The sequence below is a fragment of the Microtus ochrogaster genome, chromosome 1 (genome assembly GCF_000317375.1).
Source record: "Microtus ochrogaster isolate Prairie Vole_2 chromosome 1, MicOch1.0, whole genome shotgun sequence".
NCBI lineage: Eukaryota > Metazoa > Chordata > Mammalia > Rodentia > Cricetidae > Microtus > Microtus ochrogaster.
Window position 1 is genome coordinate 51,595,601 of NC_022009.1, and position 25,473 is coordinate 51,621,073.

General features: G+C 47.0%; 1 protein-coding gene across 1 annotated transcript in view; it reads left to right on the forward strand.

The window, feature by feature from the left end:
- Window positions 1-25,473, forward strand: part of Ptprn2 (protein tyrosine phosphatase, receptor type N2) — a 715,776-nt gene that overhangs the window by 656,575 nt on the left and 33,728 nt on the right. The window contains exons 16-17 of the mRNA XM_005343678.3: window positions 12,099-12,172; window positions 17,902-17,979. Coding sequence (XP_005343735.1) covers window positions 12,099-12,172; window positions 17,902-17,979 — 152 coding nt within the window. The remainder of the gene's footprint in view (window positions 1-12,098; window positions 12,173-17,901; window positions 17,980-25,473) is intronic.

A 25,473-nucleotide genomic window follows, 5' to 3' on the forward strand; every position in this document is an offset into this window, starting at 1 on the left:
CTGGTGTGAATATCCTGTCAGGCATGGTCTCTGATTCTGAATCTGGAATTCACTGTGTGATGTTTGAGAACATGGCTCCATGCTTTAGGGTCCTTGATATCCCTGTCATGTACATCGGCCATTTGTCTCACTCTGTCTTGACCAGAACACAATCATGGCTCATAGTTTAAATTTGGAGCAGCCCTACTTTTCTTCCTTGCATGCCCCCAGTAAAGCAATCCTCCCACTGGCCACCCTCCCTTGGCAGGTAGTCATTACCTGAGTACTGTTCAAGCTCACAGAAGCTCGCCTGACTCTTGCCAGGGCACCCCAGCCTGAGGGATGTGTCTGGGCCAGCACACCTTCACAGAGCTACAGGGATCAGCATGTCCCACAGCCTCCATGCCTGGAGCCTCCCATCCTCAGATGCGCTTCCTCCTCACCTTCCTGTCTCCATCCCTGTCTGCTCATAGTTCTTACGTGGTCAACAGAGTGAGGCTTCCAAAGATTGGCGAATGGTAGCCTGTCATCAGGAACCAGGCTAACCCTATTCGGAGTCCCAATCAAGACCACACACGCATCTGAGTACCCATGACACCCATAGACAGCAGAAATCTAGTCCAGAGAGTTGAAGACCAGATATCTAAATGTCTGCTGGTTACTCCTTGTCATCTATCTCGGGGTGGGGGTGTGGTCAAGAGAACAGCGTTCCCCCAAGAGTTTGTGTCCTAGGCCTTCGTGAGACAAAAGCAAGTGGGCTAAAATAAGAGCACTCATGCCAGCTTGAGTCAGAGAAGCCATGATGCTACTTGTGACCCGGCGTGGGGCAGGCAAGGAAGCCAGGTGTGGGAGGTGAAGGCAGTCAGCTGCGCCCAGCTTACAAGTCTCAAGAAAGTTGTTTTAACTTCCTTATCTCTGTCACGTTTGGTCAGTTAATGCTCTGAGTCATGGAAGTTGTCAGACAGCTCGCACACTGAGGAATACTCAGCTTTGGGCGCTGAGACCGCCTTGGGGTTGAGCCCTAAGGATGATAAAGACATCTGGTTGTGGAAAGTGATCTGTTGGTATCCCAGTGGAAAGGAAGGAAAGGTGGCTAATGTATTCACCTCCTAGGAGGCGGCCTTGTCCATCCTTAGTTCAGTGTCATGGAGGGAAGAGCCTAGTTCTCCTTGCATATTTGCATCTGGCAGCATTAGATGCTGAAGTTCTGGAGAAGATTCTGGGCATTGGCTCCTGCACACCTCCTCACAGAGCTCTCTCCCTACCCTACTCTGTCCTGTGTCCAGAGAGTTAAACCTTCCTTACTACAGCAAAGGCCACTGGTTCTGGAACTCACAGAGATCCTCCTGACTTGCTTCTCCCCACCAAATGTTTGGATTGAAGGCTTGTGCCACCATGCTTGGCCTAGACACTGCTCCTTAGACAACTGTGTCCATCACTCTTGTGGTCTTCCACCTAAGTAGCAGAGACCATGACCTTTTTCCTGAGACAGTTCTCTTCTGCCTCTACAGAAGATGCCCTCGTCCTGGCTACAAGATGGCTGGTCCTTTAGGGCTCTTTGATTTTCTTCCACAAACACTCATTACAGGTTAAGTCTCTGAGTTAAATTGGGTAGTTCCAGCTGCGTTTCCTTCTGTGCTTTCCTGGAACCATCTTATTGATCTTAAGACAGCATTCCAGGGGTCAGAGAACACACCTCTGGGTCCCCATTGAATATCAAGATGTCTGTCATAGATGGTCCCTCTGCCCTCCTATCCCCCAAACAAGCCTTATTTTCCCCAAGTTACTCAACACAGAGACCAGTAAGATTAATTTTCTCCACAAATTATAAAAGCACGGTGTGCATGTGTGTATGTGCATGCGTGTGCGCGGGCGTGCACATGCACGTTCTGATGCATGAACATATATATGTATGAGTGTAGGAATCAATGGGCAACTTCAGGTACCATCCTTAGGAATGCTGTCCACATCCTTTGAAAAAAGGTCTCTCTTCGGCCTAGAGCTCATCACTTCAGCTAGACTTGCTGGGTAGCAACTGCAGGGATCTTATAGTGTCTGGATTAAAGGACTGCACCACCATGCCTGATAGTTCATGCTGATACTAGGGATCAAATTCATCTCCTTATGCTTGTAGGCAAGGCTTTACCAACTGAGATACCTCCACAGACTCTAAAGTGTGAGCTGCTGACCCACTTCCAGCTTAAGCCCCTCAGAGGCCAGTGTGTGGACCTTGCGTCCTTGTGCAGAGCTGACTCACAACCCCCTTGTGGGCCGAGGACCTGGGGGGAACACTCCTCTCCAATCCCTCTTTGTGTGAAGTCAGTAGGGACAGCCCCCATTCTGCCAGCTGATCTCATAGGACCCTGCAAGAGCATCCATGTAGCTACCTCAGTAAGGGATATAAAAGCTAAGACCTGAAGGAGGTTGGCTGGCTTGGCTGAGAATGCAGCTGGGCCAGAGTCAAGCATCCCATCCCATCCCGGTACATCATCAGCCCCTGGGAACAAAGCAATGAAAGCCCACAGATTATGCAACAGAATCCATCAGCCTCAGTTTTGCAGCTGAAATCTAAGGTGAGAGTGTCATCAAAGCTCTCCCTGCTCACCAAAAGCTGTCTTTGTGCCCATATGGCACTGGTCCTGTGGCGATCCATGTTCAAATCCTTCCCACCCCACCCCACACACCTGCTTAATAGAGCACTGGTCCTGTTGGGTCAGGGTTCGCCCTGATGACTTCAGTGTAACTTAATTATATACAGAGGGACCATGTTCCCAGAAATACTAACGTTTCAGGGAGAGTGGGTAAAACTTCTTCGCATCCTTTTGGGATGGACACGTTTCATCTCTTAGCATTGAAAACTTTAGGAGAGCTTGGTGGCTGGGTAGGCCTTGTGGGACGCAGCAGCCTAGATACATATGGGATTAGTGCCATTGTTCTGTTCAGGCCCAGTCATGCCGATGAACTAAACTTTTACATCAACATGGCATTGTCTCCCCCACACTCTACCTGTACCACCATTGTTGGCCTGGGCGGCTGCCCTCTTGAATTTTAAAAATCCACAGGAATGCTTCTGAAAGAATCTTAATAAATGAGACCCGAGGCTAGAGAGGTGACTCGCTGTGTAAGAATCACTTGTACTCTTGCACAGAGGACTTAGGTTTGGTTCCCAGCACCAGCATGGCAGCTCACAACTTCTGCAATGTCATTTCCAGGGAAGCCATTGCCCTCTTCTAGCCTCCACGGGTACCAGGCACTTTCATGAAGCACGTGCATACAAGCAGGCACTCTACATACACACAAAAAAACAAATTTTTTATACAGTAACACACAATAAATAAATATTTTTTTAAAGTAGAAAATAAAATATAAGACCAAGAGTGGTGAGTACCACCACCACAGGGCACTGTCACCTCTATGGGGCCTCTGTCACCTTGGTGGCGCCTCTGTGGTTCAAGGAAGCCAAAGCCAGGCCTAAGTCTATTAGACAACTTGCCAGAGAGTGTCAGCACAAAGCAGGCCTAATAGTAGGACTATCTTGGCATATAGGAGGGATTCCTGAAAATGGTACCCATGATAATTAATCATCACTTTGGATTTGGAATTGCTATGGAAACACTTCTGGGGTGTCTATGAAGGGGTTTCTGAAAAGGTTTAACTACAGAGGAAAGACACCACCAGTGCAGTCAGTTTCTTCTCATAGCCTAGGGTTCCAACTCAATATGAACTGAGCCATGCTGCCCCTACCATGACGGATCAGCCCCGAAGACTGTGTGCCAAAACAAACCCTTCTTTACGTCATGCTTGCCAGGTGTTCCCCAACAAGAAGAAAAGTCACTCTTGTAGAAAATTGTTCCCATTAAATGGGGACACTGTGATGACAGACCTTCTGGAAACTTCACTAGACAGCAATGTAGAATCGGAAACTGAGCCAGAAAAGCCTTTGCAGTTACCTGAAGCAGAGCCCAATGGGCCATTCTGGTGGGAGTTGGCAAGACCTGAGTGACAAGAGCCATGTGGATGGCCAGTGAGGACTCCTGTGAAGACCTGAGGCATCCGTGTCGCTGCCCTCGTTGACTTGGCCAACGCATGGTGGGATAGGGAGAGTGCAAAGCAGACGGTGTAGCTGGGCTCCGGCACCTAAGGGACTTCACCTGCATTTTTCACCAGTTTTGCCGCCCACAGCGGTGTAGAAGTTTAATTCCTCAGATGACTGGACCTGAGCAGAACACAGGGAGCCAATCCCAGAGACATCCACAGTCTGGTGAAGTCTACATTCTGCCCATGTCCTAAAGATTTCAGTGAGGCTGAGATATGAACTAAGTTGGCTGACAGAAGAAATATCAAGGTAGTACAGTGTAACATGAGGGCCTGATTTGGGGGATTTTTGTCCTGCCCAGTTCCCACAGCTGGTATGTCCCAAAGACAATCACACAGACACTATATTAATGATAAATTGATTGGCCCATTAGTTCAGGCTTCTTATTAGCTCTTGTAGCTTACATTAACCCATTATTCTTATCTATTTTAGCCACATGGCTCAGTACCTTTTTCAGTGGGGCAGATTACATCCTGCTTCTTCAGTGATCTGGGTAGGACTGGGAGGATGGGCTTCCTCCTTTCTAGAATTCTCCTGTTCTCATCGCCCCACCTCTACTCCCTGTCTGATTGACCCACCTATACTTCCTGTCTGGCCAATCAGCATTTATTTAAAACGTGACTGACAGAAAAAGAACCTCATACACCAGTACAGCACTCAGGCTGTAGCATGGCTATTGCTCACTATCCTTATCCAGGTCTATGCGGGGAGGGACAGGGTAACAAGCAGAGCAGAGAGATGAAAAAGGTATCACTTGCTAGGAAAACAAATGAATTTAAAGTTGTTGAGAAGACAGCAGAGAAAGCAAGTGAAATTGTTAGATTCGTACTACGAAAGGGAAGCCACGTACTCTATACTGAGACGACCCCACCCATCAAAGGCTCTATTTAGTGAAAATGCAAATTCGGGGTGGGGGGAAGCCTGAAGTGAGAATAGCAAGAGGTTCCCTGCAGGAAAACAACTACCCAGAGCAGTGCATCCCCAGGAATAATGAAAGAGAACAATGTAAACCAAGGGGCCTAACTACATTCCAGACCAGCATCGTCATCCACATGGCACTATTATGCGCAGACATGAAAAACACAAAAACTGAAGGGTCATGGAGGTTTCTAGCAAGGTTCCAGGAAGCTCCTCTGGCTAAGCATGGCAGGGCCAGACTCTATAAGGAGGCCTTGAAATGCAGTTGCTCAGAGCTAGGAAGGCAAATTCTAAGTTGTGTTGTTGAAAATACTAGAACTGTGGGATGTCCACTAAGGAAAGCTGAAGGCACAGAGCAGGGTCACCCCAAGAGAGACATGCGGATGCTACAAGCTGCTGTAGTGGAGCTAACCATGACTGTCGGAGTCCAGGCGATTCCATCGCAAGCCACGTGGCACTGCAAGGTTCAGCATTTTCTGCTTTCAGTTTTGCTTTGTTCTGTTCTTTCCTTGCTATTTGGCTCATTTCTACTTTTGGACCAGGGATGTTTGTTCTATGCCATTATATTTTGAAAGTATGTAACTTTGGTCTTACGGGGCTTCTTGAAACCACCTGAAGGCTCAGGAGAATCCCCAGGCTTTGTGCTTTTGAATGATTGGGGACTTTAGAGATGGACTAACTTTATTTTGCATCAAACAATGAACATGAGGCTTTAGAGGACAAGGATGAAGTGCTGTGATTCAAAGTAACATATTTGAGAGTCAAGAGGGTGAGTTCTGAGTTAATCTTTTATTTTTAAGATTCATTTTTATTACACATGTATAGGTGTTTTGCCAACATGTATGTCTGTACACCAGATGTGTGCCTGATGCTCTCAGAGGCCAGAAGAGGACATGAGATCCCCTGGAACTGGAGTTACAGACAGCTGTAACCACATGTGGATGCTGAAAATCAAACCCAGGTCCTCTGTAAGATCCACTAGTGCTCGGAACCACTGAGCCATCTCCCCAGCCCCTGAAAATGTTAGTCTTAATTATCAACTTGGCTACATTTGGAATCACTGTGGAGACACACGCCCGGGTGTGTTTGGGAGTATTTTAGAAATCCTTAGCCTGGCCTGGAGAAATGCGTCAGTGGTTAAGAACACTTGTGGTGAACCCAGGTTCAGTTCCCAGCTTTCACATGGTGGCTCACACTCATCCAGAACTCCAGTTCCAGATGATCCCATGCACCTTTCTGACCTCTAACAGTCGCCAGGCAAGCATGAGATGCATGCACCACATATATAAGTCTTAAAAAATAACTTTAACTAAAGAGGAAAGATTCAGCCCAAATGTGGATGGCAGCATCCCATGGGCTGGTATAGCCAACCAAATAAAAGGAAAAAGAGAGGGTTACAGCAGCCTTCAGCTACCTTTACATCCGGGCTGTGGATACAATTAACCATGTCTCCCCCAGCGTGATGGACAGGAATAAGATACATTGTTTCTTAAGTTGCTGTATCTGGTACTTTGTCACAGTAACAAGAAAAGCATGCCACAACTATGAGGAGGAGTAAGGAACATGGATGGGTGATCCAGGTGTGTGAGCAGCATGTGCAAATGAGTGAGTAGTACAGATGAGGGGACAGAGAGATGCAGAACAGTGAGGCTGAGGACCATGGAAGGAGGAGCACCACGGAGAGAAGAGAAACAGGAAGAGACGAGCAACTTGGAGGAATGCATGTACCAGTAAGATGGAGACGATTGGCTGTATGTTGCAGCTTGCTTGTACCACATAAGTGCAATATCAGGAATTGTAGGAACCACCTTCCTGAGAATTCTATGCTAGAAAATGTCAGGCCAACCAAATATGGGTCCCATGCATCTTCTGAACATACCGGGATTCTAGATCCCACATTCCTTAGTAATAAAAGTTCGGAGCCCTCCACAGTGTTTCAGGATGCTGTCTTCCTGGGCTTTTTGCCCTTGCAGTTCTGGAACTTGTTTCCTATGTTCACATTTGTGAAAGTCATTTGTATTTACTAAAGAGACAGCAGTCGCTACACACATTTGGCTAACTCAGTAGACTTCCACTCTGCCTTTGGGTCTATCTGTAGTCTTAAACCTATTCCTGAACTTCTCACTGTGTTCCAATAATAGATGCTACTTATCGCAACAGTCCTGAATTAAATAATAAACCTTATATTTTGAAGTCCAAGTCCAATTCTCTGAAATGTTTATCCAAACACTCCAGACTAGCAAGTGGCAGGACTTAGACTTGAAGCCGTTTTCTCCAGTACTGGTCAAGAACACTGTCTGATCTTCCTGGGCCTCCAAGTCTTCAATCTGAAATAAGAATATAACCCTGTGTGGTGGCAACACTCACTCTTAATCCCAGCACTCCTGAGGCAGAGGCAGGCAGATCTCTGTGAGTTCAAGGCCAGTCTAGTCTACAGAGTGAGTTCCAGGACAGCCACAGTCTCACAGAGGAACTCTGTCTCGAAAACCAAATAAGTAAATAAATAACGTGGAAATTAGGAACATTTCTGAATCAAGTAATAATGCATGACAGATACTGGCTGCGTCAGAAGAGGAAGGTATGTGGTGGGTTTGATTAATAATATCCTCCATATATGTTCCTGTCCCTTCCCAGATAATGAGATTGTGAATCTCCTTTGAAAGAAAATAGCTCCAATTAAGACCAGTTGCAGAAAGTGAGATGTTCTTGACTTCTGAGTTTGGACTGTTTTGTAAAACATACCCATTTATTAACTGAAATGGCTCAAGAATGCCATTAGATCTTGGCCTGTGTGTTGCCCTTGGAACAGGAAGGAGTGACTTCTATAAGCTAGAGATCATAGTGGACTAGCTGCCTGTGCATAGCCATCTGGCTTCCCTGAAACTTGCACATGGTCTCACATGTTTGGATTGATCTCATAAGCCCATCTACCCCCATTAACATCCCAAAGGACAGGCAGGCATGCTAAACCTTGCAGTTTGGGAAGCCTGTCTTTAACACTTGTAATACTGTATTATGTGGTATTTTATTGGCTTTCATAGCATTGCTTTAAAACTATGGACAGGGAAAGGAAACCACAAATGACACTGGAGCTTTGCTACTGACTTTTCATTGTGCATGCCCCTGCTGTCCATGGTGCATTAGCCCTTCCGGGGTGTCCTCCAAAGTGGACCAATGTTAAAAATGAAAGTTCAACAGCAAATACTGCAACATACAAAACTAAATATACTGTCGAGGGCAGGAAGGCCTCTCTCCTTGACTTGAAGCTCTTACAGAGATGACCGAAGGATGACTGTACAGCCTGCCTGTGCTCGGCACAGAGATCCACAGCAATGCCATGGAGCCAACCCTGCTGTACACTGGCAGGCAGCAGCTGCCATGACAGGCCCTTTTCATATTCAGACTGCAGGCTTCTGGACCCCATATTTTCTCCCCGAGCCTCCAGACGTTGGGAACGTTTTTATGGCTTTCTAAGAAGAAAGTCCAGCTGCTAAACCTGCTAAACCCAGGCACACAGCTACCCCATCTGGGCCACAGTGGCCCTTTAAGAAACCACAGTCACTCTCAGGCCTCCCTAGCATAAGCCACACATCCCTTACTGAGCAGGCCACACTGGAGCCAGGAAACCACGAACTGCGGTCTGTCTTTTCCTCATTCTCTCCCACACCAGCCCCAGCTGGTTATAAATGTTTCTCAGAAGAGGCACCCAGCTGCGAGATGGTGTGTTGAGAACATTTAGAGCGAGTCAGATTTCCAGGTGCCTCTCTGGAACACTCTGGAAGCAGGTAGTAACATGACTCTATTACAGAGTCGGTTTAACAGGCTGCCAACACCAACTCGAAGGCCTCTCTTTTTTGTTGTATGTGTGAAAATATAGAATACTGGAGAAATTAAGACTATTCCTTAGTTGGGCAGTGGTGGTGCATGCCTTTAATCCAGTACTCAGGAGGCAGAGGCAGGTGGATCTCTGAGTTCCAGGCCAGTCTAGTCTACAAAGCAAGTTCCAGGACAGTCAGGACTCTTGAACAAAAAAAAAAACCCTGTCTCAAAAAATATTATGCAGGAAGGAACCATAAAGTCCATGGGATTTTTTTAAACCACCCATACCTCTGCTCAAAACTGCAGAGATGTCTTGACATCCACCATCTTAAATGCTTTCATGATGCTTCTGCAACCCTCAGCAGGCACATAGATGGGTAGATGGGTGTTCATACTGTAAGATGTGTGAGCCTTCATCCTGTCTCCGCTGGAAACACTCCCAGCACATTCTGACAGACTGGACCCGCAGCCACTGCTGCCGAGAGCCCCAGAAGACCATGCTTCCCAAGTTCAATCTGTCATAAGTCTCTGACTTCCCCAACTCTAGAACATGGTGGTGGTTGTTTTGAATTACATGCATGCACATGTGTCTGTGTGTGAGTATGTGTGCAGATTCCCTCAGAGGTCAGAAGAGAGCTGGTGATGATTCCCAGGAGCTGGAGTTATAGGCCATTGTGGCCCACCGATGTGCATGCTAGGAACCCAACTGAGGCCGCCTAGAAGAGCAGTAAATACTATTAAACTACTGAGCCCTCTCTCCAGCCCCAGTCATTGTGTTATTGTAATAATTGTATGTAATTATGGCTGTGGTATATGTTCATAGGACAGTTGCCTAGCATGTATGAAGTCATGGGTTCCATCCTCAGCCCTACATAAATCCAGTGTGATGATGAGCGCCTACTGTTCAAGCACTGGGGATGTGGAGGCAGGGGGATTATATATTCAAGGTCATTGACTACACAGTGAATTAGAGGATAGTAGGTGCTGTAGGAGATCGGGTGAAGGAAACGGAAAAGGAAACCTGGAGAGTGAGCCCAGTGGGTGAGAGTGCTACTGGTCTCCCAGTGGACCCAGGTTCAGTTCTCAGCACCCACTTTACCAATTCACAGCCACCTCCAAGTCCAGCTCCAGGGGGACTGAATACCTCTGTGCTCACATGTGCACATACCCACACAGAAACCCATAGTTAAAATAAAAAATTAAAGGCAAAAAGATGGCTCAGTAGATAAAATGCTTGCCATGCAAGCTCAGTAACACAAGTTCAGTTCCCGGAACCCACCCACGTTAAAAAGAGAAGGGAAGAACCAACTCTTCAAAGTTGTCCTCTGACCCATATCCCACCACAAACACACAAACACATGCACACACACACACACACACACACACACACACACACACACACTGACACACATTTTTCTTTAAATTTAAGCAAAATCTTCAAGAGAAATGAAAGAGCTAGGCACGGCTGTGCATACCTTACCATTACCAGCATTTGGGAGGCAGAGGCAGGTGGATATCTATGAGTTTGAGGCAAGCCTGGTCTACAGAGTGAGTTCCAGGACAGTTGAAGCTACATAATGAGGCCTTGTCCAAAAATGAAGCTACAGAAACAGAAGTGCATGGGGGGGTGAGGGGATGTGGTGGGGGGGAAGGTTTCAAGGCTTCACTGATACAGCAGGGCAGCTCTAGTACCTAAGAGCTACCTTCTATAGGAAGTAGCTATCTGAGGAAGGCTCTATCTTTTACAGGAAGTGGCCTATCTGAGGAAGGCTCTACCTACCTTCTACAGGAAGTGACCTATCTGGGGAAGGCTCTACCTTCTACAGGAAGTGGCCTATCTATCTGGGGAAGGCTCTACCTACCTTCTACAGGAAGTGACCTATCTGGGGAAGGCTCTACCTTCTACAGAAAGTGGCCTATCTGGGGAAAGCTCTACCTTGTAGTAATAGGAACTCCATAGAAGGAGCTGCCGGCCGCTTCCTGCCTCCTAGCTCCCAGCCGCTGGCTGGCTTTACCCAAAATAATTACACAGAAACTGTATTCTTTTAAACACTGCTTGGCCCATTAGCTCTAGCCTCTTCTGGCTAATTCTCACATCTTGATTAACCCATTTCTAATAATCTGTGTAGCATCACGAGGTGGTGGCTTACCAGGAAGGATCTTAACCTGCATCCATCTTGGAGAGGAGAGATATAGCGTCTGCCTCACTGACTTCTACCCAGCATCCTGTTCTGTTTACTCCGCCTACCTAATTTTTGTCCTATCAAAGGGCCAAGGCAGTTTCTTCATTAACCAATGCAAGTAACACATAGACAGATGACCTTCCTCCATCACTACCTTTTACAGGAAGTGGCTATCTGAGGAAGGCTCTACCTTCTACAGGAAGTGGCCTATCTGAGGAAGGCTTAAAGGGCTCCCTAGCACAGATGGTTCTGTCTCCCCAGAATAAGAGACACAGTGCTGTATGCTCCCCAAAGAAACATCTCTGGTGGGAGGAGCAATGATCAAAAGTGGTGGCAGCATTTGAAGGAGAAAAGGAGCATTTGATAGGATCTGGTGTCTTCGGCCCTGCTGTCTTCATGTCTGCCCCAGTTTCTCACATACCCTGTACTTTCCACATAGGCCACACTTTGTAAACTGCTGGAGAGATGGCACAGAGGTCACAGCAGGCAGGAGTCAGCCTGTTCCCTAGCTAAGATGTTGCCTCACTGATCCCACTGGGGGCAGTTTCCACAGTTGTCCAAGTCTGCCCTTTGAGGGCATGCTCTTACTTTAACAGTGGACATGTTTCTCTTTGCACCCTTTTCATCTGCGTTTTCTTTGGCTCTTTCTTTCCCTTTGAAACTAAATTTTAGCAATTGGAAGGTTTTAATGATTTATCAACAAACATTTTGAATGGCGGCCTTCCTGTTTATATTCATGTTTATGTTCATTTACTGTATATTGGTAGAGTTGTCTGTCACTGCAAGGCCAGTGCTCAGTTAATGCTGCACAGAAGATAAACTTGGCATTTGAGCTCTACACAGGAAGACTGTCAAGGTTTCTGCTAAGCGAGAGGCCCTTGGTACCTTTCCCCACATACCCTGTACACAACCCTTATACCAAAGATTCAAGTATGGAGCATGGAAAGGAAAGGCCCACACTGCAAGGCCTGCACCAGAAAGGCTAGAAGGGAGCCTTGGAGCACATGGAGCCCACACAGGCACCCCAAGCAAAGCAGTGGTTAGCTTTGCTGGATTCAGAGGTCTACACAGAAGTTTAACCTTCTGCTCTTGCTTGCTTGCAGATGACCACTCCAGGATCCTGCTGAAGTCACAGAACAGCCATAGCAATTCAGACTACATCAATGCCAGCCCCATCGTAAGTCCACAGTCACTGGGGGAGGGGGGGGACACGGACTGTTCCTAGGCATGCTTGTGATGTCACCCTCCCTCAGTGGCACAACTGTAGGCATGGGATGGATGCGCTTGTTTCCAGCCTCAGAAGAGGATGCACTGGCTTCCCACTGTGGAGCTGGGTTGTTGGGATTGGAAGCCAAGAAGCTGTGCAGAATCACAGACCATGCCCAGAGGCATCCTGGTCAAAGCAGGGGGTCCTGGGACAGATGTAACATTTACCACACTGGGAGATTCCTTAGCTGGACTCGGAAATATCAGAAACCTCACTTCAGTTCTGAAGTGCGCATTCACCAAACAGGCCCCCACAACACCATGAACTAAAAGTGCACAGGTCATTTCCACGTTACAAACCTAGATCATGCCCTAGGTTCTTTCCACTCCTCTAGCAAAGTGTCATCTATGAGAACAAGTCGAGCAGTTGCGGGAAAGTGACAGACTCTTCTGAGACGTTACCATCCCCAGTGAGTGGCATTGCTGTTAAGACTCCAGCATATGCAGCTGATCCCCCTTCCTGACACCTCACACATCCCACACAGTGAGTGTGGGCCTCTAGGAGACATGAACTGAATGAAGAATTGATGCTTTGTCTATACTACCTGGACCCAGACCATTGCATGTGCACCCGTACACATACAGACTTACATCCATGTGCTTCGCTAAGGACTGGCGGCTTTACTCGGCAAGAGTGGACTTTGAAGCTTGGGCTCTTCCGTCTCAGCGGCTCTGATCTACAGTTGATCATGTAGTCTTTCTGTGTAGGACTAATTCAAGCTCTGGCTTGAGCCTCGCTAGCTGACTCATGTCTGAGCATGCCCAGGCTCAGGCTCCACATGACAGAAGACTGACAGGCGATAGCCCCTCACAACCAGCTGAAGCAGTTTTCCTCTTGTCCTGATCCCTCCTTCCTGAAAAAAAACTGGACGAAAAAGCCAGAACGGAAGTAGCAGTCATTTCCAAGTCCGAACGTCAAGAGCACATGCCACACAGCTAGGGTTCAGGCTGAAGCCTTGCCTCAGGGTGAGTTCGTATGGGTCATACCGACACCATCCACAGACCAAGAGTCCAACGAGCTCATGTTTAGAGTGACTTCCCAGTCCTTGCTGTCCATGGCTTCAGGTCAGAAGGGTCAGTTGAAAAGGCAATATTCTGGTAACTTTCATTTTCTCTTCACTTCATATTATAATTCTTTTTTTCCCCCCTTCTAAATTTGGATTGTAAGAATAAGCAGAAGAAACTCATTGTGCCGTCTCTCTGAGATAACTGGAGGAAGCCTGCTAACGACCTTCATAGCAGCCTCAGAATGAGTAGCTAGCTTACAATTACAACCCAGACAGCCCTGGCCATGCCGTATAAAACCATGATAATTACATCTGGGCCTAGTTCTCATTACATTTCAGGAAAATCACCCTGTAGTAAATAAAAAGCAGTCTTTGCTTTTAAACAGGGGTCATGAGAGTAAACGGGGATTCCGCCATCCCACGTAGTACTTGTGAGAGAGGAAAACCATCGCTTACTCTAATTGCTGGGCTTCGCTACTCTGGAGGCCTCGAGACTAAGTCAGGCCACCCACGTGGTCATGACTGAAATAAGCACTCGATGTACGACCTGGAAGCAGCCTGAGTCCTAACACCACCCAGAAGCAGCTCAGGCGTACGTCCTAGTCAGTGACGGAAGGAACATGAATGCTTCAGTTTGAATGCATTTAACTAATTTAAGTCAGGACAGGAAGGATTCTAAGGAAAGGATGGCAGATGTCCTCAGAAACTGGCCAAGTGTGGGGGACAAATCGTGGGCTCTCAGAAAATATTCGGGCAAACATCTGCGCCTGTGAGCTTGGTGTACGTAAATGTGAGATCTCAGAGTAGGAAAGACCCTACGCAGTGTCTCTTGGTTCCAAAGCTCAGATACCCAGGACCTCCCCATATGAAGACTTTTCATCAGGACAAGAGTCTAGTCCTGTTTGCTTTTAAGAAAACATGCTGGCCATGTATGTTGGCACAGGCCTTTAATCCCAGCTCTTGAGAGGCAGAGGCGGGTAGATCACTGAGTTCCAGACTTTCCTGGTGTTCACTGAGAGTTCCAAGACAGCCAGGACCTTGAAAAACCAAAAAGAAGAAAAAAAGTATTTTGGTGAACCTGTCAGGGGTGTAGGGGACATGGGGGCACCAGGGTAAATGCAGCCACTGTGAATGACTTCAACACCCAGGACCCTGTGCCCCTTCCTAAGCTGGCCGTTTGGGGCTGCAGTCTGGGGAGAACAGGACCAGACTGGAGTAGACTGGTCCTCAGGAGTGTCTGCAGTAGGCATGTGCTCCCTCCCCCCTCCTCTTCCTCCGAAGTTCTCTGGGGCTTCTGATTTGGAATACTGGATGCTCTGTTTTTAAAGTCAGCTTTCTTGGAAACATTGCTAAGGGCATTAGTGTAAAAAAGCCAGTAACTCAAACATTTAACAGTGGCCGTTCATGTTTAACAGAAAGACCCTGGCTTGTTCTTCAAGTCATGCGTTTGGAAATACATGGACTTTCACCCCATGTTGTAATACCACCCTGAAAATCAGCCCAGCAAGGGCTAGGCTCAACACAGGTGAATGCATTCCCTTTTTATTGTGCCATTCAAGTGGAGCTCTTGGACTCGGGACACTTGGTGCTAGTGCCTTCTGACTTGGTCTCCTTAAAGTAGTTGAGTTGGATTACCTGTTATACTCATCTCTCTGAGCAGGCTCGGTCACCGAGGAAGCCCCCATTAGGGAGGCAGGATTGATGAGGCCATTGCCCTGCCAGTTTCCTGGCTTACTGCTGGAATCTAAACAATATGCTCCCAAGAGTGTAATGGAGGCTCCACAAAGCAAGCGTAGGCATGTCCCCGCAGAGGCCACTCTTCAGAGCACGGCTTCCACCTCGATGCTTCGCAAGAATTTACTGATACACTTGGAATACCTGATAGGGCATGTGAGTGGACTCATGTCCGTGGAGTTCCAGTGGACAACATGTACCTGTAAGTCACAGTGCCCAGCACACCCAGAACTGAGCCCTAGAGCCCCAGAGACTGTGTAAACTGGCTGCTTATGGAAGCACATCACAGAGAAGTGGAAAGCAATGTGGAGGAAAGAGGCAAACACTAGCCTTGAAGAGTAGAGCATTCTGGAGTGGACGCTATGGTAGCTGCCCCCCAGGCAGGCCTGTTGTCAGATTCCCCTATAAGAAAAGTCTCATTCATAGAACTCATCAGCCCCCTCCAAGCAGAGTTAGCCTGCCTTGAAGACTCAGACGTGGGAAAACTTCGGTCTGTCTAGCTAAATATTTGCCTCACTTCTACTCCGACTCAACCAAACCAGGGCCTGCTTCCTGCTGCCCCACACTGCTGGGTGTGAAGTGCCGGTACAGACACCTCCCGAAAAGGCAGCATGGTCTGTGCATCCCCTCTGTGCCCTGTGTCTGCCGCTGCTTACCACCTCTTCTCCTGGGCACTTCCTTTCTTCACTTCTGTCTGCTGTCTGAACAAGGCTGATGGGCTTAGAGAATTTTTCTTTAATGACAGTTCAGACCTATCACAAAAGCGAATGTGTTTGCCCTCCTGAAGCACTGCCTGTATTTTTTCCTTTTAATCTCATATTTCTCATTCTGAAAACAGTTTAATTGGTAGTTTGAACATGTCACAATTTTTAAATGTGCTATAGTCTATGTTGTTTGGGGCAAAAGAAATCGCATCTGAGAAGGGAGTGGAGCACCCCTTCCTCTGTCTGGCGGTTTGCAGGAGAGACAGGGTCTCTGTAAATAGCTGTCACCCCCAGCAAATGCATATTTTGAAAAATCAAAACTCCTCATTTTTGCTAAGCGTTTTTCTGCTGAAACATCTTAATTGGGGCTTTCAGTGAGAGAAACATAATTTTACCTGTATTGTGTATGCTGTGAATCTCAAAGCAAGGTCCAGTTTTAATTATGAATCATGAAATTAGATGCACAGAAAGTGTTTCCCCTGCCCCAGTGCAGCCGGCATCATGTCGCTGTTCTGTTGGAATTACTCGCACCGGCTGCTTTGTGTTCCTGCCCTCCTTTATGGCTCACGTAATTACAAGATGCGTCCGGCACCTTTCTGTGCTGACAGCCATCATCCCTGCGAGTGCTTGCAAGCTGTGCTTGGGCTCATGGGGCTCGAGACGCGTCCCTGAGCCTCCACACTGAGCATATGGCTAAAACTTGTTACCTTTATTGCTGTGCTGAGAAATGAATTGTCAACAGTTATTTTTAAATGCAGCCCCCTCGTGTGTGTGTGTGTGTGTATGCATGCGTGTGTGTGTGTATGTGTGTGTGCATGTATCTGTGCATGTGCACACATATGCACACATACACATATGCTGTTATTCAAATTCAGGGCATTATACATGCTAGGCAAGTGCTCTACCACTCAGCCACAGCCTCACCCCACATTCTACATCTTTAATCAAACACAAAAGTCCAAATGTTGGATGCCAACTTCAAACTTGCCAAGGACAGGGTGGGTCTTACTGTAGCTCTCTTGACCAGATTCTACCCCCATACAATGTCCGAGTCTCTTCCCCCGGGGCTAGTCTCTGGGGTCCCTATGGAAGGGGCAGAACTGCTCTGTAACTTGGGGACAGTGATGCCTGAGGTCCCTGTTATTTGCAGAGTGGCCAAGGACTACCCTGCAGGAAGCTCATGAATCTGGCTTTCTTTCCTCTGCACCTCACAATGTTCTTGTGTTCATTCTCTTTTTTCCCTACATCACCAGTCTTCAAGTTAAGCACTGTGATTAAGGTCTGTTGTGCTGGCTGTCCACTATGGGAGCGAGTGAGGCACATACCGACAAACCAACTAGCCTCAATCACATTCTTTGTTCTCCGTCTCTCACAGTCAGGGAAGAGATGAGACAGAAATGAGCTTCTAGAAGGCTGACCCATGTCTGTGAAATGCCTATGAACACACATATGGTTATACACACAGATGGAATGCATACACCGAGACACACAGAGGTGCTGGCACAAACATAGACGTGAAGACATACACACATACAGATGCATAAACATACATACAGACAGACACAAAGACTTACACACACACACACAAAGACACAAACATGCAGACAGACACATACCCATAGACATTTATATACATACAACCATGGCAGTCACACACACAATGGACACACATACAGACATGCGACAGACACAGATGCACTGAAACAGGCCAGTGATCCCCGGGCAGATGGCTAGCTGCATGTGCCCCTCCCAAGATGGACAAAACACTGAACATGAATGGGCTCCTCCCCAGGCATCTCTTCTTGCGCATGCTCTTTCAAGACTCACAGACTTGTCCACTGCATGTGGCCATGGCCCATTGCTCTGGCCTACTTACTCCCTACTAAACCCCAGTTCTGGGAGGCTTCAGTATATCTTGGAGTAGGTGGAAGTTGTCCTCTGTCCCCAAGCTGAGTCTCAGTGTGTGCTGAAGAGCATTGCCCATACAGGGAAGTGTTGGCTCCATTCTGCTGGGCTCTTCTCTGCAACATGATAGCCAGGCTGAAGGACTTGCTCAATTGGATGTCCCTGAGGGCTCTGGGGCTTGTCAGGCAGACTTGTCTATGAACAGCCCTGGGTGGAAGCTGCGCTGTTCTGTGTTGTGATGTCTTTCTGCTGTGTGACTGATCCTTATACCCACTCTCTTGTTCCTGCAGATGGACCATGACCCACGAAACCCTGCATACATTGCCACCCAGGGTCCACTTCCTGCCACCGTGGCCGACTTCTGGCAGGTGAATCTTTTTCACTAATTTTCTTTTCTAAAGGTAAAATTTTAATGAGTTGTCCTTAATACCTTTGGGTTCAGCGACACCAATTCAGCCTTGTTTATAGTGCTTTTTAGATATTACAGAAGCTATATGAGTCCTTTATTTCCTCGTCTGACATGTTTGATGTTTTAAAGATTATCATTCCTTAGCCACATTATAATTTAGCTATATAAAAGATAAAGAAGTGAAATCAATATATATTTATAGTATATTGCCTTCAAATGTGCCTTTTATCTATTGTTTTATTTTTTATGAAGGTAAAAAATGTGTTCAAAATATAGTTTACTTCTTTGAGGATTTTTAATTTTATTTTAAAGGCTGTCCTGGTCTCTCTACCCAGCACAATCCTGTATTGCCCAGAACAAGGCTGAGACTTGGGAAGTAGTTCTAAGATGCATAGATGAGGGCAGAGTTAGGTGGGTCCCATTCTGTAGGCTGCTGTTTTGTCCTGTCGACAGTGTCCTTTGCTTTACAGAAGCTTTTCAGTTTCAGGAGGTCCCATTTATTAATTGTTTCTCTCAGTGTCTGTGCTGCTGGGGTTATATTTGGGAAGTGGTCTCCTGTGCCAATGTGTTCAAGTTTACTTCCCACTTTCTCTTCTGTGAGGTTCAGTGTGGCTGGCTTTATGTTGAGGTCTTTGATCCATTTGGACTTGGATTTTGTGCATGGTGATAAATACCCGTCTATTTTTATTCTTCTATATGTTGATATCGAGTTATGCCAGCACCATTTATTAAATATGCTGTTTTTCATTTGATATTTTTGGCTTCTTTGTAAAAAATCAGGTGTTTGAAGGTGTGTGGATTAATATCCGGGTCCTCCATTTGGTTCCCTTGGTCCTTCTGTCTGTTTTTATGCCAATGCCAGGCTGTTTTCAGTACTGTAGCTCTGTAGTAGAGTTTGAAGTCAGGATTGTGATGCCTCCAGAAGTTCTTTTATTGTACAGGATTTTTTTGGCTATCCTGGGTTTTTTTGCTTTTCCATTTGAATTTGAGTGCCATTCTTTCGAGGTCTGTGAAGAATTTTGCTGGGATTTTGATGGTCATTGCCTTGAATCTGTAGATTGCTTTTGGTAAGATTGCCATTTTTACTTTGTTATTTCTACCTACCCAAGAGCATGGGAGATCTTTCCATTTTTCTGGTGTCTTCTTCAATTTCTTTCTTTAAAGATCTAAAGTTTTTGTCATACAAGTCTTCCACTTGTTGAGTGAGGTAACACAGACACAGAAAGACATTTATCACATGTACTCACTCATAAGTGGATTTAAACATAAAACAAAGAAAACCAGCCCACAAATCACAATCCCAGAGAACTTAGACAATAATGAGGACCCTAAGAGAGACTTACATAGATCTCATCTACATGGGAAGTAGAAAAAGACAAGAGCTCCTGAGAAAATTGGGAGCATGGGGACCTTGGGGAAGGACTGAAGAGGAGGGAAGAGGCAGAGAGGGTAGCAGGGAAAAATGTAGAACTCAATAAAAATCAATTTAAAAAACAAGAAGAGTGCCTCGCCCAAATAGGACTAGGTTTGGGGGGCATGGTGGATCACAGACTGTGCTTGGGGGTGTGTCCTGGTAGATCACCCACTGGGATATAGGGCTAGGCTCCCTCAGCAGCAGGCTGTACCCTCAGGCCATATGTCAGCTCACAGGGATCCTGCAACATAGGCAAGGGAAAGCAACCTTGCTGGGCATGATGCAGGAGACCCAGAAGGCCGCTGCGCACTGCTGGGTAAGCAAGGGAGCTGCAACAGTGTGCTAACCCAAGACCAAATTCCTCTGGGTCCCTTGACACATTTTACAGTTTATTAACTCCCAAAAGACAGACTAATTAGCCAAAGGTCAGTAAATCAACTGGCATCCTCGGCTTTTGCTGTCCCCTTTCCCAACTCCATGTAAAGAAGAAATGCAAAAGAAGAGGTCGGGGTCCCTGCACCTGCTCAGGAGACTGTTTCCACACACACACTGAATCTCACATTTTATTACCTGTTTTGTGGGTGCGAGACTTGCCAGCCAGGTGGGGTAAGGCTGAGCATGCAACATGTCTACGTGACTGCCTGCTCCTTCTACCTGCCTTCCTCACGCCTTCGGGAGAGGCAAAATGAAACTGGACTGCGGCGCCGCCCTGTGGATGCTCTTAAGTATGACATGGTTGAGCAGATCATGGTCCCTCAGCTCAGAGAATACTCAGATCCCCTCCATGTTAAATGCACAAGAGTTGTCCAGACCAAAAGAAAATCATCCAGTCACAAGGAACTTGGGCATATCATCTTGGGAAGGCTTTTCATGTGGAAGCCACACTTACAGTCTTCTTGAATTAACTCGTCCATCTAACTGTACAACTGTGCAGAGCTACACCCAGGAAGAAAGACAGAGAACATTCTGAATTGGATGGCAGGACAAAAAAAAAAAAATGCCCAGAGGATCCTAACCCTACTGGGTTCCCACCCAAGTGAGTGTGTGGATGGCATCTGGCTCCTCCCCCTGTACTAGTACTTATGCTTCACCCACCAACAAGTGCAAGTGTTTTCTGCATGGGAGGGGCCTCTTACCAACACCGCCACAACCCTCGGAGGGCTTGGTACAGCAACAGCTGCTCACACCCACTTCCCTCTCACCGGAAAGTGCAGGTTTCCATGTCTGTCTGTGAAGAAGGCAGTGCATCACTTAGCCAAGTTCGTGGCTAGTAAGTTGAAGGGTGTAACCTTTCTCCTGTGTATTGCTGGCATTTGTAATTGCTAGAGATGGTTAGCTTCACCACTATGCACTGTCCCCAGGACATTTTAAAGAAGTTGGAATTATCAACGAACAATTTAAAGTGAGATAAAGTGCAGGGTCACTTGAGAAATGCTTAGGTCAGAATTTAGTGTATAGTTTAGGGCACCTTCCCTGTGGTAACAGCTACCACAATCAGAAGCGATTCTGCAGCTCAGGATGTTTGTACACTCGAGCTTGCTGAAGCTAAGGAGGGTTCATACACCAAAACAAACAAACACACAGAAGAATCTCACCACACCCCTTCCACCAGGTTGCCTGATTCTCAACATAGCTACTTCAGGGCTACAGCCAGGAGAGTCTCACACCTGCTCGGTAAGCAGACAGATTCTCACATGTACCCATCTCAAGGATACCACTTTTGAAGATTATGGCTAGGATCTAGGAACAGCTATAAAGAAGGGCACCTGAAGGTCCAACTGCTCGTCCTCCATGCTGTGTGTCTGAGGTGCCCACATCATACAGCACGGCTCATCCTCAACGAGTCCCAGATGAGAGCTCATAAAAATACAAAAGGACAGGTGCCTTTGCTGCTGCTGGCCAAGCAACACGCACAGAGGAAGCCCGCCTTCTAAAACTTCTCGCAGGACAGGAAACCTCCACAGAAATGTGAATGCAGTTTTTAGGGATAAAACTCCATGTGAACATCAGACCACAGGTTGAAGGTGGCATCTGTCCTCCTCTGCACAGTTGCAAGTCTAGCCTTCAACAGGAACAAGTTTTTGACCAAAGAACTAGAGACATTGTTACAGACTATCAAGACATAAAGGTTGTCTTCAAGAAAGTCTGGCTCTAGGGAGGTACTGACCCAAGCACCTCCAAAGCATGATTTAAAGGCTAGCCTTCTTAGCCATGAATAAACTTCCATGCCAAAGGCCGGGGTGAAGTAGTCTCACAGTACATAACCAAGGAAGGAGCAATGGCTGCAATCCCTTCTTCCAGCTGCTGTAACTACACGCAGTGAGCCAGTGGCAAAGACAGCAAGATTCACTGTCAGCCCAGATTAGTCCCACAAGGACTAGACGCTTGTGGCTGTAGTGAGGGAGACTGCATGGGCCTCTCCACCAAATTCAGCATCTGTCTCCAGATCAATCACATCATGGTCTTCCCCACCCCTGTTCAGATTCCTCTCCTGATCCAAACCCCAGGCAGGTGTCAGTCCATCTTGACCACTGTGACTTCATCTTGAACACCTCATCCCCCTGCCTCCACCTCCCAAACGCTGGAATGACAGCCATGTGTCACCATAGCTAACATAGATACTATTTCCAAGGAGTGCCACATTTGAAGGTTCTGGCTGAACACAAGGGCACCATCGACCCTCTGAGACTCTCTGAACAGCACTGGCTCCAGCCTCACAGATGCACACTCCTGCCTGCTTCTGTGCCCATGCTCTACACACACTTGTGAAACTATTGCTGTTTGGGGAAATGACAAAAAGATTAAAGTCTGTATGTCTGCGAGACAGGCACAAGTCTTTTCAAATATTTTGGTTCCACAGCTAGTCAGGACTATAACTGAAAACCCCCAGCAGAGAGGGTGGTCTGCCTGAGAACCTGAGAAGCCCCATGTTAACCCTTTCCCACAGGCTTCCTTGGCAGGAGACAGAGTAAGCATTCAGCAATGGATTTTTCTCAAATCACATTTGAGATAAAAATGACTTTAGACTTGTAATGACAGACCTCTATAGTATCAGTGCTTAGGAAGCTGGGGTAGGAGAATGACAATCAAGGCCAGCCTGGGCTATATATTACATGTATATATTTGGTTTGCCAACACAGGGTTTCTTTGTATAACCTTGACTGCCCTGGAACTCACTTCATAGACCCAGGCTAGCCTCAAACTCAGAGATCCACCTGCCTCTGCCTCCTGAGTGCTGGGACTAAAGGTGTGCACTGCCATGGTCCAGCAAGAAAAATAAAAATATTTTAAAGGAGACAAATCCAGCCTGTGAAGTTGGACCATTTGGTCATGAGCAGGGACTAACCAGGCTTCTTCCTCGCCTCCATGTTGCTCATGCCATGTCTGGGATTCCATGTCTACTTCTGGGACCGTGGTTCAGAGGGCTGACAAATAACACTAGAGCACAGCAGGGAATTCCTGGGAGCAGGCAGGATGGCCTTGTACTCTAAAGCTACAGAAGGAAAGGGAACGGCCCAGAAGAAGGGAGGAAAGGGGTCCTCGGGAGCCAGTGTCACGTGTGGACTCTGTTCGCTGTCACACCATTGCTACTGACGCCTGTCGAGCTGACCCTGGAGGACTGTGGCAGGTGGCCGGCTGGCCTGTCTGTAACGCGGACACTGCCCCTCCATTGAAGGGCTGTTTACACACCGGTGGATCTTTAAAGCAGGGGTGTCCATCTGGACTTCTGAGGTTGTGCTGTTTTATTGAGGCCTTCTGAAATAATTGCTAGGTTAGCATAATTCCTCATATCCCTGTCTGTGATGCTCACAGGTCCGTGCCAGAGAGCTCTTTGAAGAGGGCAAATGTCTGAAAAAGAGGATCTGTGTGCTGGGTCATACCGGTTCCCAGATCTTTCTCTAGAAAAGTTACTTCAGTGTTCAGGGTGCCTTCTGCTTACCCACTGGGCCATGTGGAGTAGAAGGCTCCTATGTAAGGGAGGACAGAGACAGAGGAAGTAAGGTAACATCCGATACGCTCTGTCAGGTGCAAGACGCTGGACAGAAACCTGGTCTCTAACTACGCTATGGAGATGTAACAGAAGCCTCCAGAAACATTTCCTGGAACACCAAGAGTGGTCACAGTCACTGTTCGGAAGCAGAGCCGTAGGTGCCACATGCACGCAGAGAGAAGAATCAGTGTTTAGTGGGGACAGTGCTTCAGCTTGGGAGGATGGGAATGTTACGGAGACAGGTGGTAGGTATGAACATGTCCTGCCTCTGAGCTGAATATTGTGCAGCAGCAAATTGTACATTATGTATATCTTACTATAGTTTCAAATGTGGACCATATTTCATGGGTCTGATTCTATCGAGAAGAGAAGCAGAGGCTTTGCAGCCTTGCAGGACCTTCCAGAGTCACAAGCTGACTAGGACAGAACGCATCTAAATTAGATCCAGGTGACTCTCAAGTGTGTTTTTATCATGTTTCTGGCGAGCACAGAGGCCCCAGAGGTAGGACAGGTATTCTTGGTGAACACATCTCCAAGGAGAGAAGGGAAGCACAGAGATCCTGCTGTGCTGACTTCTGGCATCCAGGAGACAAGTGTTTAAGAGACAGTGATTAGTCCCTTGGCATAGGCATGCGGAGGCACATTCTTCATGTGTTTATGAAGAGTTGAAGGGTGTAGAATGTGGATCTCCACAAACACAGGGAAATCCCCTCAGACAGGGGGTCCCCCATACCTGCTGGGTGCCCACAAAGGTACAGGACAATATACAAGGACGGGGACGCCCATACTATGTTCCCTGGAGAAATAAGAAAGGCTGTAGATGATGCAGCAAGGACCATCCATGCAAGCATCAATCAAGTTCTCATTACTGACCACTAGCTTTTGGTGCACCTTGCCATTGTCGTCCTCTGCCCACCTTGAGTGCCTGTCTCTGAAGGCTACAGGTTTATCATATAAACCCCATTATAATATAAACACCAATATAATATAAAATAAACTACAATTATAACATAAACCTAAGTAAAAAACAATGGAGCCACAAAAAGGGGTAGGAGGGGGGTCCTCCCAAATGTTCAGGGTATCATTCAGGGTATCATCAGGGATTGCAGTGGTATGACAGAATGTTAATCACCATGTGTGTAAGATGCCCATAGTTCCAACTGGTGTTTGTTCCTGGCCATCAGCTGCAACACCACCTTCCCAATATGCCAGGCTTCTCCATCCAGGCTACTCAGTGTCCCCAGTGCCACAAAGAGTCAAACCTTTAGTCTTCCAGGCACAATCCCAGCACACCTCAGTAATGGTCCCTTGCCAACTAATTAAAAATATTTCAGTCTCTTAGGTGTTAAGGCTGATGGTCTCTCCGCAGCTGACTGCCATTCAGACTGACTCCAGTGGAACTACGCCTCCATGACAGTCCTGGGTGCTTAAGCTTTGTCCTTGTCCAGCATTAGTCTTGAGCTAAGCTTTGGATCCACGTTCATGGCATGATTCCAAGAAGACTCATGCTCCCAGGGCCTTTTAGCTCCAGGCAATAATGGCAAAGCAATCATGGTTACCCATCCCTGTCTGTTCTTGGTTTTGGTGATGAGAGGGACCCTCTGATTCTGCTGGCTTGGTATTGAGCCTGGGGGAGGTGAGCACAGGAACTAACAGGGCAGAATGGCTTACTGAAGAGTACATTATCCGAGGAACACAGAGGCAGAAATGAGGACAGTTCAGTGGGGAAACGTATCTTTCCAGGACATGGAATGTCAAGTGTTTCATCTCCCGGATTTTGGATGCACATATCCACAACCCTTTAAGAGTGAAAAAAGCAAAACAACAACAATCAAAGCTCTTTACAGACTTCCTAATCTAAATCTGGGCTTCATATAGACATGTTCATGATCATGGTAGGTGGCCATTACAGTAAGAAATGATACATCCATTCCCTGGGCCATGCAAACATTTAATTTAGGCTTGGGAAAGTAGATACAGTTACTGTGTTTGTTTTTTAAAGTATATTTATGGATCACAGCTTGTCTTCTTTTCTTCTGATGTGATAT